Below are 18,801 nucleotides of genomic sequence, written 5' to 3'. Positions count from 1 at the left end.
ATTAAAGGAATGTTGTAAAAACAGTTGATCTGTGTTTTAGCAAAGCATTTAAGTGTCTCTCTGTGCTGTTCTTATAGACAAAATGAAGAGATGCTGTGCCAGATCATCACACTTCATTAAATGGCTATACCTAACCAGTAGTCTTTAATTAATTAATTAAGGGTCAGCTTACAAGAGTGCTTCTAGTGGAGAGCTCCAAGGATCTCTACTTGTTGTTTATCCTTAATTCGTGAAGACCGCCAACATCACAAGGATGATATCTTGACTTTCAAGTAAACTGGATTTGAGGGAGTTAGGGTTGCTCAAAGTCCCCAGCCTTGGTCTCTCCTCCAAAGTCATCAAAGTTCAGTGACAAGACAAAGTCAAAATGCCTGGTACAACCCTGGGTGCAGGGGATGACCTTGGCTTCTCTAAATTAAGGTTCTTCTCCCCACCTTGCAGACCTCAATTGGTCTGAGGCAGCACCATTCAGTGACTGGGCTAGGTAAGAATTGAGACAAGAGAGAATCTTTTTTGACCCTATGCAGTTTTAACATTTTTTTTTAATCAGTGATTTGGATAAAGCAATGAATGGTGGGCTTCTCATATTTGTAGATAACACCCTGCTTAAAAAAAAAAAAAAAAAGATAGTCAATACACTGGATTACATCAAGGTCCAAGAAGATCTTGACAGATTAGCTTTTATTTTACAACTCTTCTCCCTCTTATAGCTAGATCTCAAGAACCTGTGTATAATCTACACCTCCACTGACTTTTCTCTCATTCCCTTCTTAAATTGGCAATCTGGCCTTTTATCGATGATCTCCTCATCACCCAATCTAGTGGCCTTTTTTCAGTCCTCATCCTCCTTCATTTCCCTGCAGCCTTGACACTGCTGATCCTGCCTTTTCTCTTGCTGTCTCCCATTTCTGGAACTATCTGTTTTCTCATATCCATCTCTCTACTTCCCTGGCTTCCTTAAAGCTTCACCTTGAAGACTCTCCTGCAAGAAGCCTATTCTGATCCCCCTTCATTCTATTTCCTTACACTTGTGGATTGTGTCCAGTGCATCCTGTGCCTGTCTTGTGTGTACATAGTTATTCTGCGTGTTGTCTTCCCCATTAAATTCTAAGAGAACAAGAATTGTCTTTGTCCTTTCTTCATATCCCTAGCATTATGGTACTGGCACATAGTAGGCCCTTTTAAAAATAGCTTGTTGACTAAAACTTGGGCAGAATATATTATAAAATTTAAGAGAAATAAATATTTCCTAAACTTGGGTTCAAAAAATCAGTTTCACAATGACATGTTGGTGACATGTCTAATTAACCATAGCATATCAGAAAAAAGGTTGAGAGGGAAGGGTGCTGAGTGGGATTGCAAACTCAACAGGAGTCAGGAGGCTGATTTGTTGTTGTTCAATCATGACTGACTCCTGGTGACCCCATTTGGGGTTTTCTTGGTAGAGACACTGGAGTGGTTTTTCATTTCCTTCTCCAGTTCAACATACAAAAGGGTAAATTGAAGTAAAATGGCCTAAATGACTTGTTCAGAGTCACACAGCTAGGAAATGTCTGAGGGCAGATTTGAACTCACGGAGGTTGGTCTTAACTCCAGACCCAACACTCCATCTACTGCGCCACCTCATCATGTAGAGTGATAACTCAGCCTAAAAAGTTAATGTCATTTTGATTGAGACCATCATGTCTGGAGCACTAGAGAAGTTCCTGTATTTTCTGTCCTTCTTAGAATACATTTAGAGTGTTGTGTTCAATTCTGTGCAGCACATTAAAAAAAAAAATTAAGCTTTAAATTTTGCAGAAAAGAACAACCAGGATGTTAAAAATATCAAGGTCATGCTTGCTATATGAGGGTTGGCTTGGATCTGTTTAATGGAGGAAAGATTTGGAAGTGGGGGGAAAGGGGACAGATAAGGAAGAAACATGCTAAGTGTTTTCTTGCATTTAAAGAAGTCGGTCATGTGGAAGATGAATGAGACTTGGTATAAGCAGTGGGTACAAGTTTCAGGGATACTTAGGCTCAATATTAAAAGACCAAAAAAAACAACTCTAAAAATTAGAGTTGTCCCAAGATAAAATAGGCTGCCTTGGGAGTAATTGGCTTCCCATTTACTGGCATTTTTCAAGCCAGGGCTAGATGGCCCCTTGCCAAGTATGTTGTAGAATTGATTCTTATTCAGGGCACAGAATAGATTAGATGATTTTTGAGGCTCCTTCCAAAGCAACCCCTAGATTCTGTGATTCTGGTCATTCAGTGTTAACTCAGAGACCTCCAGGCAAAAAGGAGCCCATTTTCTTTCCAGGGAGCCTATTCTACATTTAGACAACCATAATTGTTAGTGTTTTAAGACATCGGGTCTAAATCTACTTTTCTTTGACTCCCACTCATTGTATTATTGCATTTCTAATCAATTTGGTAGCAGAAGTAGCTGAATATCCATATGGGGGCAGTCGGGCAATGAGCATTTAATAAATGCTTACTGGGTGCCTGGCAGTGTGCTAAATTCTGTGACTATGGGAATACAAAGGAAGTGTGGTGGGGAGCCCTGTTCTGGAGAAGTTCCCAATTCCAAAGAGGGAGACAACATGTAAGTAGCTGGCTACGAGCTAGGTACAGAGGGTGATATCAGAGAGGAAGGCATTAGCAGATGGGGGAGGGGGAAGGTGAGATTTGAGCTGAGTCTTGAAGGAAGCCAGGGAAAGTAAAACACAGAAGTGAGAAGGGATAAAGAACATTTCAGGAATAGGAGGCAGCCAGGGCAAAACATGGGCACCAGAGATGGAGTATCTAGTGCACTGAGCTATAAGTAGGCTAGTATAATGATCGGATGGCATCTTCTCCTGTTCCCCCACCCCCCACTGCTATCTTATTCACAGTAGTTTCAAAGGTTGGCTTTCTAGCCTGCCTAGTACCATTCTGGGTATTTCCTGACACTGCAAAAATGGAAAAGCCTAATAAATAATAATAATAAAGATAATCAACCATTCCTCTTACCCTTTAACTTACCTGCTATGAAATTGTTCCTATTAAGAAAAGCATAGGTAAGAATAATATCTAAGCATCCCCTAAGTTACAGAGGGGCCCACAATGGGCGTCCTTCTCTCCTAGAGTTCCATTTATATTTGCAGTAAAGGATAAAGGAAATAATCTTTTGGAAACTTAGATTGGAAATCCAGAATTATCATATGGGTTTTGAATTATATATATCTGGTGAATTGAGCCCCAGAAGTGTCATAGGAGAGGTGCCAAGGTCGAGGCTAAAACAAAATAACAAATCAGCTGTTAGTTCTTATTTATGACCCGGTAGGAGAACTTATTTGGAAAGTATGATTTCTTTTCATAATCTCGTATTTGTTTGTCAGTTTCCTAGAGGAAGTTTTAGCTGCCGCGTTGCACAAACGAAGCACAGAGACCTCCCAGGTAACATCGAGACCAGCAAGCAGGCGATGAAAATGAGACGAATGATGCCGCTTGCCACGTGACGAGCAGCATTTCCTGGGGCGAGGGGGTCCAGCAGCCATCACGCACCTTGTCCAGGCCTGGTCCTACACCACTGGCACTCCACGACTCTCAAAGATGTGTTAAGAGTAAATTATGGTCTACATTCAGTCCAGTTTTTTGTGGTTCAGTAAACCTGTTGTTTTTTATGTATGTCATTTCAGTTTTTAACAGAGTTGGTGGAGATTGTCTAATTTGAAGGAAAGGGGCACTGGCATAGTCTATCAGAGAGTGGTGAAAACTTTGCTAGAAAGGCTTCACTCCCTCTCTCTCGCTTCCTCCCTAAGCTCCCCACTCATTTTTCATTAACTTCATTCCTGAACAACTAATTTTTGAAAACTCTAAAGCAGTGCTTCTTCAGAGAGCTATCTAGTAACTGTTCTTCCCCCATATTGTGATTGTTTTTGGCCCTAAAAAGCTATGTATAAATAAAATAAAATCAGTTTTGTGGAAGGCTTGTTTTTATTGTCTCCATTTTAATTCACATATTTGGACATTCAAAGGGAATTTGATTTTCTAAGGAACATGTATAAGGTCCTTTCCCTCAGTAGACTTAAACTCTACTAAGATAAATAATAGAGACTAGTATCATCTTTACTTTCTCACTGGAAATCAATGGAAAATAAGTCATTAATAACAGTAGTCTTGACTGGAACCTCACAACCAAAGCAAAAACATTTATCTCATTCCTTGCTTATCAAAGCATCTGGACATATGTAGACCCAGATTTAATCTTAGAAATTCTCAATAATTAATATTTGTGTTCTCATCCAGAATCTCTCTGGGGAAAATCAGAATCTGACTCATTTCTACTTTTCTTCCTAGGATAAGTTCAGTTTCCCTCTTGCAAGCAAACCAAGATTTCCAATCAGCCTTTAAACACAGTATATATTTAGGGCAGTAATTAACAGAGATGGGGCTAGCATTCCAGCCTCTTAGACAAAGAACATTTACTATCTCTCTCAATTGCAGGTTAAGTACTACATTTTTCCTTCTTCCCTTCCCACATAATGATTTTTCTCAGTTTAGAAAGATTCATAACACCAATAAGTAACCCACAGTGCCATTCCCATAGGAGGTAAAAGTCCAGTGTCTTTTCTATCAAGCACTCCACTGTTTGCCACCTGTTTGCCACCTCTATCTGCCATCCATGATGCTGCCGAGCCATCACCATTGTTTAAACTCTGTGATCCCATAATATCCTTAATAAGGCTTTCTCATTTCAAGCCAAGAGGATAAAACAAACTTTCTCTTCGTCATATGTTCCTTTTTTCTCTCTTCTTCCTAGACATAGCTGAACTATACATATTAGTAACAGGTTTGTTTTTCTTCTCAAATGGAGTTTAGGGGAAAGGTGAAGGAAGGAAGAGAGAAGAAAAAAGAGCTGGATTTTTTAATTATTTTGAAAAAATATTTTTTCCAATTACATGTAAAAACAATTTTTTACTTTCCTTTTTAAAAATTTTGAGTTCCAAATTCTCTTTCCCGCTTCCTCTCCTTTCTCTGAATTGAGAAGGCAAACAATTTGATAAAGGTTATAAATGTTCAGTTATGCAAAACATTTTCATTGTAGTCATATTGAAGCAGAATTCCCCTTCTTACTGCCCCCCAAAAGCCAAAAAAAAAGTTTTTAAAAGTATGTTTTTATACTTTAACATATTTAAAGCTATAATTAAAAAAAAGTATGTTTTGATTTGCAGTCAGACACTATCAATTCTTTCTTTGGATGTTGATGATATTTTTTCATAAGTCTTTCAGAATTATCTTGGATCTTTTTTTGCTGAGATTTTCAGGTAAGTCATTTATGGTTATCATTGTATAATACTGCTATTACTTTACACAGTACTCTCTTGATTCTCATTTCATTTTGCATCAGTTGATGTCTTTCCAAGTTTTTTTTAGTGCATTCTGTTCATCTTTCTTAGAGCACAATAGAATTCCATCACAATCATATCATCACAACTTTTTCAGTCATCCCCTATTGATAGACATCCCCTCAATTTCCAATTTTTTGCCACCATTATAAGAGTTGCTATAAATATTTTTGTACATATATAGGTCCTTTTCCTTTTTTTTTTTTTTTTTTTTTTTGTTAACCTCTTTGGGATACAGACTTAGTGAGTGGTTATTGCTTGATCAAAGAGTATGCACAGTTTTATAGTTCTTTGAGAATAGTTTGAAATTGCTCTACAGAATGGTTGTATTAGTATTTAACTTCACCAACAGTTCATCATTAATACTTCCATTTTCCAAATCCAACATTTGTCATTTCTTTCCTGTCTTATTAGCCGGTCTGATAGTTGTGGGAGGGTAGCTCCAATTTGTTTTAATTTACATTTTTCTAATAATGATTTAGGGATTTTTTTCATATAACTATAGACAGCTTTGATTACTTCATCTGAAAACTGCCTGTTCCTATTCTTTCACTATTTATCAATTGAGAAATGGCTCTTGTTTCTATAAATTTGACTTCATTTTCTTTATATTTGAGAAATGAGGTCTTTACCAGAGAAACATTGTAAAAAAATTTTTTTCAGTTTAATTACTATGTATTTCATCCTTAATCATTTCACCATGTCCATTCTCAAAAGTATTTTATTTTTGACTTTTACCTCCCCCAGTCTACCCTATCTTCTATCATCCCCCCCACCCTTATTTTATCCTCTTCCCCTCCTACTTTCCTATGTACTAAGAAAGGTTTCTATTCCCAACTGAATGTATATGTTAATCCCTCTTTGAGCTAGTTCCAATGAGAATAAGGTTCGTTCCTCTCCATCTCTCCCATCTTCCCTTTCACTATAAAAGATCTTTTGTGCCTTTTATATCAAATAATTTACCTCATTGTCTCTCCCTTTCCCTTTCTTCCAATGCATCTCTTTTTTTCTCACCCATTGATTTTATTTATTTATTTTTTGCCTTCTATCTATGTCTACTCCTTCTAACTGCCCTAATAATGAGAAAGCTTTTAAGAATAATAAATAACTTTCCATATAGAAAAGCTTAACCTTAATTGCTTATTTCTCTTTCATATTTACTTTTGTATTCTCTTGGGCCTTATGTTTGAAAGTTAGATTTTATATTCAGCTCTGGACATTCTGGACATTTCAAGCATTCTACTTAAAAGTTCTCTATTTCATTAAATATTAGTCTTTCCCCTGAAGGATTACACTTAATTTTTATAAGTAGGTGATTTTGGGTTGTTATCATAGTTCCTTTACCTTCTGGAATATCATATTCCAAGATATGGAATCTTGGGTCCAAGACCCTGATCCTTTAATTTAGTAGCAGCTAAATCTTATTTGATCCTGACTGTGGCTTCATGATAATTGAATTGTTTCTTTCTGGGCTGCTTTGTTTTCCTTTTTACCTAGGAATTCTGGATTCCTGAACTTTTCATTTTTGGATCTTTTTCAGAAGATGATCAATTTCTATTTTAATTCTCTGGTTCTAGGATATCAGGGCAGTTTTTTCTTAATACTCTTGAAATGTGATAGCTAGTCTTTTTCCTTGATCATGGCTTTCAGGTAGTCAAATAATTCTTAAATTATCTCCCCTGGATTTATTTCCCAGATCAGTTGTTTAATAAAGATATTTCCCATTCTGTTCTCTTTTTTTTTCTCTGTGTTTTTTGTTTCTTGATGTTTTACAGTCATTAGCTTACATTTGCCCAATTCTAGTTTTTAAGGAATTATTTAGTGAGCTTTTGTACCTTCTTTTCATTTGTCCAGTTCTACTTTTTTTTTTTTTTTACATTTTTTTATTATAGCTTTTCATTTACAAGATATATGCATGGGTAATTTTTCAACATTGACAATTGCAAAACCTTTTGTTCCAATTTTCCCCTCCTTCCCCCCATCCTCTCCCCCAGGTGGCAGGTTGACTAATACATATTAAATAATGTTAAAGTATATGTTAAATACAATATATGTATACATGTCCATACAGTTATTTTGCTGCACAAAAAGAATTGGACTTTGGAATAATGTACAATTAGCTTGTGAAGGAAATAAAAAATGCAGGCAGACAAAAATAGAGGGATTGGGAATTCTATATAATAGTTCATACTCATTTCCCAGAGTTCTTTCGCTGCGTGTAGCTGGTTCAGTTCATTACTGCTCTATTGGAACTGATTTGGTTCATCTCATTGTTGAAGATGGCCACGTCCATCAGAATTGATCATCATATAGTATTGTTGTTGAAGTATATAATGCTCTCCTGGCCCTGCTCATTTCACTCAGCATCAGTTCATGTCTCTCCAGGCCTTTCTGAAATCCTCCTGCTGGTCATTTCTTACAGAACAATAATATTCCATAACATTCATATACCACAATTTATTCAGCCATTCTCCAATTGATGGGCATCCACTCAGTTTCTAGCCACTACAAAGAGGGCTGCCACAAGCATTCTTGCACATACAGGTCCCTTCCCTTAAGATCTCTTTGGGATATAAGCCCAGTACTTTTTAAACAGTAACTGTTAAACAGTAACAGAAACTCACTTTTCTTTAGTGAGTTTTATACATTTTTTTTTCATTTAGCGAATTTTGCTTTATTTAAATTGCAATTTATTTTACTTTTAATATATGGAATAACACAAGCATTTCCATAATATAGTATAATAAAAAAGGTTATTGCACATAAAACTGCAAATCTATTATACACAACTATTTCTTTTAAATATATAATAAATTTATCATGTAAATTTTTTTTTCTTTGCTTTTTTTCTTCCCTCTTCCCCCTTCCCCATTTAGAGATGGCTACCATACCCCAAATAAGGGTGTGTGGATGTGTGAGTGTGGGTGTGTGTAAAACTATTCTATACATACTAATATGTGTTAGTTTTTCCTCTGGATATAGATAGTATCTTTTAAAATATATCCTTTATAATTAATTTGGGTGTTTATAATAGTCAAAATGACTTATTTGCTCCAAGTCATTCTTAAAACAATATTGCTGTTACTCCCCCCATCTATGGATCCCTTTCTTGTTTCCTTCCCTCCCTCACCCTTTCTTTCCCCACCCACCCATCCCTTCTTCACAGATTTTGGAGGGTGCTATACCTTTCATGGTATATATGTAGTGTCCCCTACTTGAATTCATTCCCAATGTGAGTAGGTTTTCAGAACTACCAGCCCTCCCCTCCTTCTAATGCCTCTATGTCTATTCTTCCTCTGCATCTCATTTGTGTAACATGATTACTATTTTTACCTTAACTCTACCAGTCTTTCTTTTGAGCTACCCTATTGTTGATGTGAATCTTAAACATAGAATATATATAAAAGAAATTTGTCTACACTTAAACAGTTTGTCTGTGTTTAATTCCTTAAAATTGATCTTTGATATTGGCTCTTATATGTTAATTTTTCTGTTAAGTTCAGGTTTGGATCATAGAAAGTCTTGAAAATCTGCAAGTTCGTTAAATGTTCGTTTTTCACATTCAAAGTTATAGATAATTTTGGTCAGATGTGATATTTTATGGCAATAGGCCTAGTTCTTTTGATTTTCAGTAGATATGATTTTTGGACCTGTGGTCTTTTATTGTATCTGCAGATAAGTCCTCTACAATTCTAATTGTAACTCTAGTGTGTTGGAATTGTTTTTTCTTGTTTCTTGCAAATTTTTCTCTTTGATCTGGGGGGTTTCAAATTTTGTTTTTTCCACAAAGGATCTCTTTGAGGTAGTGATTGGTAGTTTTTTTTCTATTTCTACTTTCCACTCATGTTCTGTCACTCCAGGAAAATTTTTCTTGGATTATTTCCTGCATTTTTGAGTCACGATTCTCTTTTTGGTCATAAGTTTCAGGCAGTCCAATTATTCTTATAATTTCTCTTCTTGATCTCCAGATCTGTTTTTTTTTTTCTTGTTTCTCATTTTGTTCTATTTTTTTTCTCATTCTTTATAGTCTGTTTTACTATTTCTTGGTCTGTCATAGCTTCACTGGCTTCCCCTTGCCCAATTCTAATTTTCAAAGAATTATTTTCATCTTTGAGATTCTGTACCTCCTTTTCTAATTGATTAACTTTTTTACATAATCTTGTTTTTCCTGAATGGTTTTTATTTTATTTTATTCAGTTTTTCCTCAATGTCTCTCTTTTGATTTTTAAATTTTTTTTAAATCTTATAAATTGTCTCTAGGTGGAAAGCCATTTCACGGTACTCTTTGGGGATAGAAGCTTTTTCTTTTCTTTCTTTTTTCTTTTTTTTTTTTTTTTTTTTTACTAACATGTTCTTCTCTGAAGATGAACCTTGGTCTTCCCTGTTCCCATAAAATGTTTCAGTGATGGAGTTATTTCTTCTTTGCCGGTTCATTTTTTTTTTTTTTAAATAAGAGGTATTATTGTAAGCATCTCTAATCATGAGGTGGGGGAATGGCACCTCAAATTTCCCTTCAGTTTTCCCCTCTGACCAGGAACCCCAAACCAAGAGCTCCCCCTCCTGCAAGTGCCCACAGCCAGCAGCATTCCTGCCTTACTGCTTCTTCACTTTCTCGCTCAGGGCCCATCCCAGCAGCACAACTGGGCTTGTTCCTAATCAGCCTGAGGTTCCCTCCAGGCTCAAACCCTGACAAACTGTCTAGCAGGTGAAAGTCTATGTGGTTCCTGCTGAGGCTACAGACACACCCAGATAGCCCAAGGGCTTCCCACTTGGCATTTCTGTGAAGCTAGCCTGGAGGTGTTTGCACTTCACTTGGGTTAATCCCCAGCTCAGGGACCCCTGTTCTGCCCCAAATCTCCTTGATTTTTCACCAGTCTGTGTTCAACCTGAGGCACAAATTTGTTCCTGTTTGGGGGGGAAATCTGGAGAGTTTGAAATTTACTAACTTACTCCACCTTCTTCCCAGAATCCTCTCTCCACTCTTCATTATTTTGTGCAAGTTTTCCACTGTTTTTCTAAGGTTACTGAGTTCACCATTTCTTATAGCACAGTAGTATTCCATCACAATAGTATAGCACATCAGCCATTGCCCAGTTCATGGGTAGTTTTCAGTTCTTTGCCAAAATAAAAAGAGCTGCTATAAACATTTTAGAATATACCTAGGTTCTTCTCTTTTTCCCTAATCATTTTTGGAAAATAGACCTAGTAGTGGATTTTCTGGGTCAGAGGCAGTTCAATAACTCTTTGGGCATAATTCCAGATTGCTCTCCAAAATGGTTGAATGAATTCACAATTCCACTAATAGTGAATTTGTGTCCCAATTTTTCTATGTTCTCTTCAACATTGTCACTTTCCTCTTCAATCACCTTAACCAGGCTGCTAGATATAAAATGATATCTCAAAGTTGTGTTTTAATTTGCATTTTTCTAATGAATAATGATGTAGAGCATTTTTCACATGACTATAAATTGTTTTGATTTCTTTATTGGAAAACTGCCTGTTCATATCACTTGACCATTTATCAGTTAGGGACTCATGTTATGGATTTGACAAAGTCATTTATATATTTGAAATATAAGAACCAATTCTGTTTTTTAAGGAGTTTTCTTCAGTGTATTTTTGTGCCTTTTTTTTTTTTTACCATTTGGCCTGTGCTGTTTTTTTAAGGTGTTATTTTCTTCAACATTTTTGGTACCTCCTTTACAAAGTTATTGACTTTTTTTTCCATGATTCTCTTAAATCATTCATTTGTTTTCCCTTTTTTTTCTTGATCTCTCTTATTTGGTTTTTAAAATCTGTTTGAAATCTTCTAAGAATTCTTTTTAGGCCTGAGATATTTTTCTTGCATGTAGCTGTATGACCATGAGCAAGTCACTTAACTCCAATTACCTCAGCAAAAAAAGAGAGAGAGAGAATTTGCATGTAGCTATTTTGACATTGCTATCTCCTGAGTTTTGTGTTTTGATCTTCCCTGTTACTGTAGTAATTTTCTCTAATCAGGTTCTTTTTTTATGGTGAGTGGGTTTGGGAGGGGATTGTAGTTTTTCTCATTTTCTCAGCCTATTTCTTGATTTTTAACTTCAGATTAAAGCTGGGCTATACTCCTAGGGTGGAGGAGCACTGTCCCAAGCTTCTGGTTTTTGGTTTTCCAATTGTAAAAGGGAATAGTAATAGCAGCAACCTCACAGGACTGTTGTGAAAATCAAATGAGTTACTTGTAAAAAGAAAACACAGTGCCAGACAGTTAGTAGACACTACAGAAATGCTTATTCCCTTCCACCATAACACACTAATAATAATAACATAATCCAAATATAGGTAGTCATTTACCTTACTCCTTTTTTCAGAAGAGTCAGGGGTTGTTACTTTGAGGATTTGTAGCATATCATTGAAAATGAGAATCTATATTCTCATTTTAATAATCCCATTTTTAGCCACAATTGCCTTCTTGGGAATGATTTTGTGGAATCAAACAGGTCCCTTCAGAGAAGTTAGTCTTAATGAGATTTGTTGCAGGATATGCTTTGTAGCCAGTGAAGATCTTGGGAAAGCTGAAAGTAATAGGGAAAGTTTCCTGGGACTATGTCTCCAGTTTGATCTCCACCAGCCATCTGAATAGCACAAGAGACCTGCAGTCTTGGGTCAGCTGCGAGGGAAGGACAGAGAAAGGAAGAAATGGCTGTAGGTCTAGCAGGTCTAGTAGGTATGGTAATACTTCTGATTGGGGGACAGCATCCAAGGTCGCTTTTTACCTTCTGAGCAGCACAGAGACCTGCAGTCTTAGAGTAACTAGTTGGGATGAGGCAGCAATTCCCAGACATATCAGGAAGGGTACAGCACCAATCAGGTATCAGGCAGCCCAGAAACCTGGGGCTCCATCCATATAGATGGCATGGTAAATAGAATGCCAGGCCTACAGTTCAAATTCAGCCACAGACACTGGCAATCCTGGGCAAGTCTCAACACTGTTTGCTTCAGTTTCTTATCTGTAAACTGAGGTGGGAAAGGAACTATCTCTCCAGTGTCTTTGCTCAAAAAAAATAAATAAATGGAGTCATGAAAAGTCAGATATGGGGGCATCTAGGTGGTGCAGTGGATAGAGCACTAGCCCTGGAGTCAGGAGGACCTAAGTTCAAATCTGATCTCAGATACTTAACACTTCCTAGCTGTGTGACCCAGGGCAAGTCGCTTAAGCCCAATTGCCTCAGCAGAAAAAGAAGGAAGGAAGGAAGGAAGGAAGGAAGGAAGGAAGGAAGGAAGGAAGGAAGGAAGGAAGGAAGGAAGGAAGGAAGGAAGGAAGGAAGGAAGGAAGGAAGGAAGGAAGGAAGAAGGAAGGAAGGAAGGAAGGAAGGAAGGAAGGAAGGAAGGAGGAAGGAAGGAAGGAAGGAAGGAAGGAAGGGAAAGAAGGGGAGGAGGGAGGGAGGGAAGGAGGAGGAAATGTCAGATATGAATATGGGGTAGCATCTTCCCAAATTCAAATTTAGCTTAAGAAATTTACTAGCTGTGTGACTGTGGGTAAGCCACTTAATCCTATTTGTCTCAATTTCCTTATCTGTAAAATGGCAAACCACTCCAGTGTCTCGAGTCCCAAAGAGCCAGACAAGACTGAAAAATGGCCAAACAACAATAAAAATAAAGTACAAAAGCATTTCCTCAAGCTAGGAGGCACACCCCTCCATCCCAGTGCCTACTCAGTATATAGTAGTGGACATACATTGCTACCAGGCTCAAATTGGGGCACTTCCCCTCTTGCATAATCTTGGTCCCTTTGGAAAGTGAGCTCAAGCTAGAAGCACAAAGGAACTGAGACATATAGGAAATGTAGGGAACATGTATGGTCATGGGGTACTTCCTGAATCCTGGCAGCCTCCCTTCCCAAGTCCCCATCAGGTTCATTTCTGGCCATAGCATTACTGGTGGATACTCTCTTATCTCATATGGGTCTATCAGGTCACCCAGATGCTGCACAGTCTCATCACCCTAATCAACTCTTTTTTTTTTTTATCATAGCTTTTTATTTACAAGTTATATGCATGGGTCATTTTTCAGCATTGACAATTGCAAAACCTTTTGTTCCAACTTTTCCCCTTCTTTCCCCCCACCCCTTCCCCGGATGGCAGGCTGACCAATACATGTTAAATATGTTAAAGTATAAGTCAAATACAATGTATGTATACATGTCCAAACAGTTATTTTGCTATATAAAAAGAGTCGGACTTTGAAATAGTGTACAATTAGCCTGTGAAGGAAATCAAAAATGCAGGTGGACAAAAATAGAGGGATTAGGAATTCTGTGTAGTGGTTCATAGTCATCTCCCAGAGTTCTTTCCCTGGGTGGAACTGGTTCTATTAATTACTGAACAATTGGAACTGATTTGGTTCATCTCATTGTTGAAGATGGCCACGTCCATCAGAATTGATCATCATATAGTATTGTTGTTGAAGAATATAATGATCTTCTGGCCCTGCTCATTTCACTCAGCATCAGTTCATGTAAGTCTCTCCAGGCCTCTCTGAAATCATCCTGCTGGTCATTTCTTACAGAACAATAATTTTCCATAATATTCATATACCACAATTTACCCAGCCATTTTCCAATTGAGGAGCATTCACTCAGTTTCCAGCTTCTAGCCACTACAAACAGGGCTGCCACAAACATTTTGGCACATACAGGTCCCTTTCCCTTCTTTAGTATCTCTTTGGGATATAAGCCCAGTAGAAACACTACAGGATCAAAGGGTAGGCACAGTTTGATAACTTTTTGAGCATAGTTCCAAATTGCTCTCCAGAAGGGCTGGATGTGTTCACAATTCCACCAACAACGTATCAGTGTCCTTGTTTTCCCACATCCCCTCCAACACCGCATGTTGACAGGTGTGTAGTGATATCTCTGAGTTGTCTTAATTTGCATTTCTCTGAGTAATAATGATTTGGAGCATATTTTCATATGTCTATAAATAGTTTCAATTTCTTTGTCTGAGAATTGTCTGTTCATATCCTTTGACCATCTATCAATTGGAGAATGGCTTGATTTCTTATAAATTAGAGTCAGTTCTCTATATTTTGAAAATGAGGCCTTTATCAGAACCTTTGACTGTAAAAATGTCATAATTAACTCTTAAAGCTACCACCACACTTAGTGACTCAAGTTGTCAGGCTTCTGATGATTCTCCCACCTTTCCAAAGGATCTTAGAACCTCCATAATCTTCACCTTGTCGATTATACCTCAGAATAGTCAGCAACCAACACAAACAGAAAAACAAACACAAAAAACAAAAATATATTACTCAATCCTAGTCACGGGGTAGCCACATAGGTAGATGATGTGACTTGTGCCCAAGCCCGGAGGCCTCTGGCATCTCTTCCTTCTCATTCTAAAACTTCTTGGGAAGAGAGTGAGAGATTATCTTAAAACTTTTTTGTGTACCTAGCTTCAGTAATCTTTCCAGCTTCAGAGTTTTTATCATTGCCTAATCTCCCATAATATTTCAGTCACCCTTGGGACTGGCTCCTCCAAGTTGGAATGGCAGCTGACAAAGAATATTGCACATTCTTTCAGGATTGGGCCCTCAATGATTCCCATCACATGCAAAAGGTCCCATCTCTGAAGCATATCAGGTATGTTTCAACTCCTTAGTTCCCAAGGATTCATGGGCAGTGATTAGCTAAATGAAATGCAGATGGCATTCCTCAGGAAAGTTCATCTTTCCTATCTCTCCTTCAAATGCAGAAACTGTTATATCAAGCAACTAGTATATCTAGTGTCCTACAGGAAATTAGTTCACTTGAACACAGATAAACATTATCTTCATTTTTGAAACAGAGAGAGATCTTCCCAGCATTTAGGAATATAAGGCAAAATAATGAAATTGCAATAATTTATAGGAGTAAGCAGAAAAACAACAAAGTATATGCTAAGAAGTTCTTTTATCTAAAACTAACTTGAAGATTGCCAAAGGGAATAGCCTTGAAACATGTTCTTTTCATGAAAAAGACAATAGAGGTTTTGTTTTAAATAGTTACAGCTTTTTCCTTGATACATTTCTAGTAGGCAATTCATTCAACAGGATATCATTTTTAATTTTAAAAGTACTAAATAGTGAACACAATCTTATATATACATTATAGAAAGAGATATGGAACTATAATTTCGACATTATGGAATGTATTATAGTAGTGACTTTTTTGTTAGTCCTATTATTGTGGTCCTCACTCAGTCCACAGGAGCCCAATCCCTACATAGTCAGCAGAGGAATATCTTCCTATATTCTTTACAAAATAACTGGAACATAATTCTCTTTTTTTATTTTTATTTATTTTTTATTAAAGCTTTTTATTTTCAAAACATATGCATAGATAATTTTCAACATTCACCTTTGCAAAGCCTTGTGTTCCAAATTTTTCTTTCTTCTTTTTCCCATCCTTTCCCCTAAATGACAAGTAATCTAATATATGTTAAACATGTGCAATTCTTCTATATATATTTCCATAATTATTGTGCTACACAAGAAAAATCAGATCAAGGGGGGAAAAATGAGAAAGAAAACAAAATGCAAGCAAACAACAATAAAAAAGCAAAAATACTAAGTTGTGATCCACACCCAGTTCCTACAGTCCTCTCTTTGAGTGCAGATGGCTCTCTTCATCACAAGACCAGTGGAAAGTTGCCTGAATCACTTCTCTCCTTTTTAATATCATTGTTTAATAGGATTATCCCTAGGGCTCGTGGGTTGAGGATGCTAGGATCTTCCCATAGGGATCTGAGAGAAGATGGTTTGACTTGCTCAGCCCATGCTGCCTCCTGTCTCTCCCTCAGGGATCCTTGCTGCTTCAGCTAGGTTGGCGTGCCCACCCTGGGCATGGCTTTGTTGGCAGAAGTCAAGGATGACTGACCCTTTCTCCATTGGAGGTGCGTTCCTAAATAAAGGCGGTGAGGGCTGAGCTGGGAGCTGGGGTGGTGGTCTGTGGATTCGTGCCATTCCCAGGGCTCCGGGGCCTCTCTACCAATTAGTGGCAATTGGTCACTATACTATAGTTGTTGCTATAAAGGAAGGACCCAGGAAGAGTGATTGGAATTGGAGATGATTTCCTAAAGGGCTGGAATGGCCCCAACCCCGATATTATCTCTATTTCCCAGCCACAATATGGTGGGCACCATTTCCTAGCATCCTGATCCTGAATTCTTGTCTTGAGGGCATTTAGCATGCTGCTGCTCCTGTCTTCCTGAACTGTAGCAAAATGTCCCTTGATCTTTAAATGTGCTCTGTTGGTACCATTCCAGAAGGAGGTGACCTTGAATTCTGACTCCAGGCCAAATCCAAATTCTGAATTCTTTGCTGAATCCAGCAGACAGAAGGCCCAGTTTGAGCTTATTCTGTGAGACTGATCAGGGCTGAATCATCCTTCCCCTAGTGGGAGGTCCACATCTTGGAGACTCTGGGAATATTCAGGGCCAGTTTCTGTAACTTCTATTATAGTTTATGCACTGTTTATGTAATTCCTGTCTACCTCCCTAATCAAACAAATCAGTACAGAATAGCAGAAGAGCTTTCAAACATATAATCCTCCATCCTCCATCAGTAAGGTCTATGTGTTCCATAACCTCCCCCCACCACTTTTTTCTATTGATCTCTGTAGCAGCTTTTCCTACTTCAGCATAAGCATAAGTTTTCACTTCCTTATATTGGAAAGCAATTAAGAATATAACATGAATGCCATCTATGTTTTCAGTACCATCATATGGACTATATAACCCATGCAAACATTTGAGTACTACTGGTCAGTATATTTTTGAAGTGAGACAGGATTTTGAGAACTGTTTGATCTTCCAGAATTTTAAGACCAAAGAGATCAACATTCTTTCACAACTCTGAGAGCAAATTTGATGAGATTAGTGTAAGCATCAGATGATGGGATTGAGAAGAGCTATGAGCAAAGGCCCCAAACCCAAAGGGTTCAGCACCAGATAATGGAGTTTGACAGCAATTTACATGTGAAGAATTCACAATGACCTTTTTCTTTGCCAAAAGGTAAGTTTATTTGACAAGAGATTACAGACAAAATGAAGAAGTAAAATAGAAATGGTAAATTTGAAATAAATTTGGGAGAGTATATAGCTAGCAAGAAAAGTGGTTTTTAACTATTTTTTATCTGTTTTTAAATAATAGCTTTTTATTTTCAAAATATATGCAACATTCACCCTTGCAAATCCTTGTGTTTCAAATTCTTCTCCTTCCTTTCCCCCTCCCCTAGACAGCAAGTAATCTAATATATGTTAAACATGTGCAATTCTTCTATACATATTTCTACAATTATCATGCTGCACAAGAAAAATCAAATAAAGAAGAAAAAAAAGAGAAAGCAAACCAAAAGCAAGCAAACAACAACAAAAAAGGTGAAAAAATACCATGTTGTAATCCACATTCAGTCCCTCTAGTACTCTCCTGGATGCAAATGGATCTCTCTATCACAAGTCTATTGGAATTGGCCTGAATCACCTCATTGTTGAACAGAGCCATGTCCATCAGAATTGATCATTGTATAATCTTGTTGCCGTGTATAATGTTCTCCTGATTCTGCTCACTTAGGAACAGTTCATGTCAGTCTCTCCAGAACTTTCTGAAATCATCCTGCTGGTCTTTTCTTATAGAACAATAATATTCCATAACATTCATACACCATAACTTATTTGGCTATGGGCATCCACTCAGTTTCCAGTTTCTTACCACTAAAAAAGGCTGCCACAAACATTTTTGCACATGTGAGTCCTTTTCCATTTTTTATGACCTCTTTGGGTTACAGGCCCAATAGAGACACTGCTTGTTTGATAGCCCTTTAGAGCATAGTTCCAAATTGTTTTCCAGAATGTTTGGATCAGTTTTGGAAAATGCACAAAAGGTTGGGACAGTTTTTAAGAGTCTTTTAAAAAGTCAATCCTGCCTTTCCTCCCCTTCATCTACAAGACTCTTAAATTCTAATCTTAAGTTCTGACATCACTGTCACACTTTAGGGTCTACAAAGTATTTTATATTCACATATCTCATCTGATCTTTAAAACAACATTTTGAGAATGAGGGATGGAGCCAAGATGGCAGATTTGAGGGAACAAATTCAGCTGAGTCTCAATTTTCTCCTCCAAACAACTTTAAAATAATGCCTCAAATCAAATTTTGGAGTGGCAGAGCTGGCAAAAGATCAGGTGAGACATTTTCCAGCCTAAGAAAACTTAGGAGTTCAGCAGGAAACACCTCTGACACTTGGGTGGAGGCCTGTCTAGAACTACAGCAGTAGCAGTTTTAGGAACTCTCAGCCCAGAGATGGTGAGTAGTTCAGACAAATGCTGAGAAAAATATCACGGGGACACTTTGCTGCTACTGAATATAGCAGGTGCCAGCTGATAGCTCTATTGCCCATATGCAATTCTAGTTC

General features: G+C 37.5%; 1 protein-coding gene across 1 annotated transcript in view; it reads left to right on the top strand.

Moving 5' to 3' along the window:
* The window catches only part of VPS45 (vacuolar protein sorting 45 homolog), a 74,026-nt gene extending 70,075 nt beyond the window's left edge, over positions 1-3,951 (top strand). Inside the window, exon 15 of the mRNA XM_051992777.1 lies at positions 3,363-3,951. Coding sequence (XP_051848737.1) covers positions 3,363-3,450 — 88 coding nt within the window. The 3' untranslated portion in view covers positions 3,451-3,951. The remainder of the gene's footprint in view (positions 1-3,362) is intronic.
* The last annotated feature ends 14,850 nt before the right edge of the window (positions 3,952-18,801 follow it).

Source organism: Antechinus flavipes, chromosome 4 (genome assembly GCF_016432865.1).
Source record: "Antechinus flavipes isolate AdamAnt ecotype Samford, QLD, Australia chromosome 4, AdamAnt_v2, whole genome shotgun sequence".
In the NCBI taxonomy this organism is placed as follows: Eukaryota; Metazoa; Chordata; class Mammalia; order Dasyuromorphia; family Dasyuridae; genus Antechinus; species Antechinus flavipes.
The sequence above is the reverse complement of the archived record's forward strand: the minus strand, read 5'-3'. Positions and strand labels throughout refer to the sequence as shown.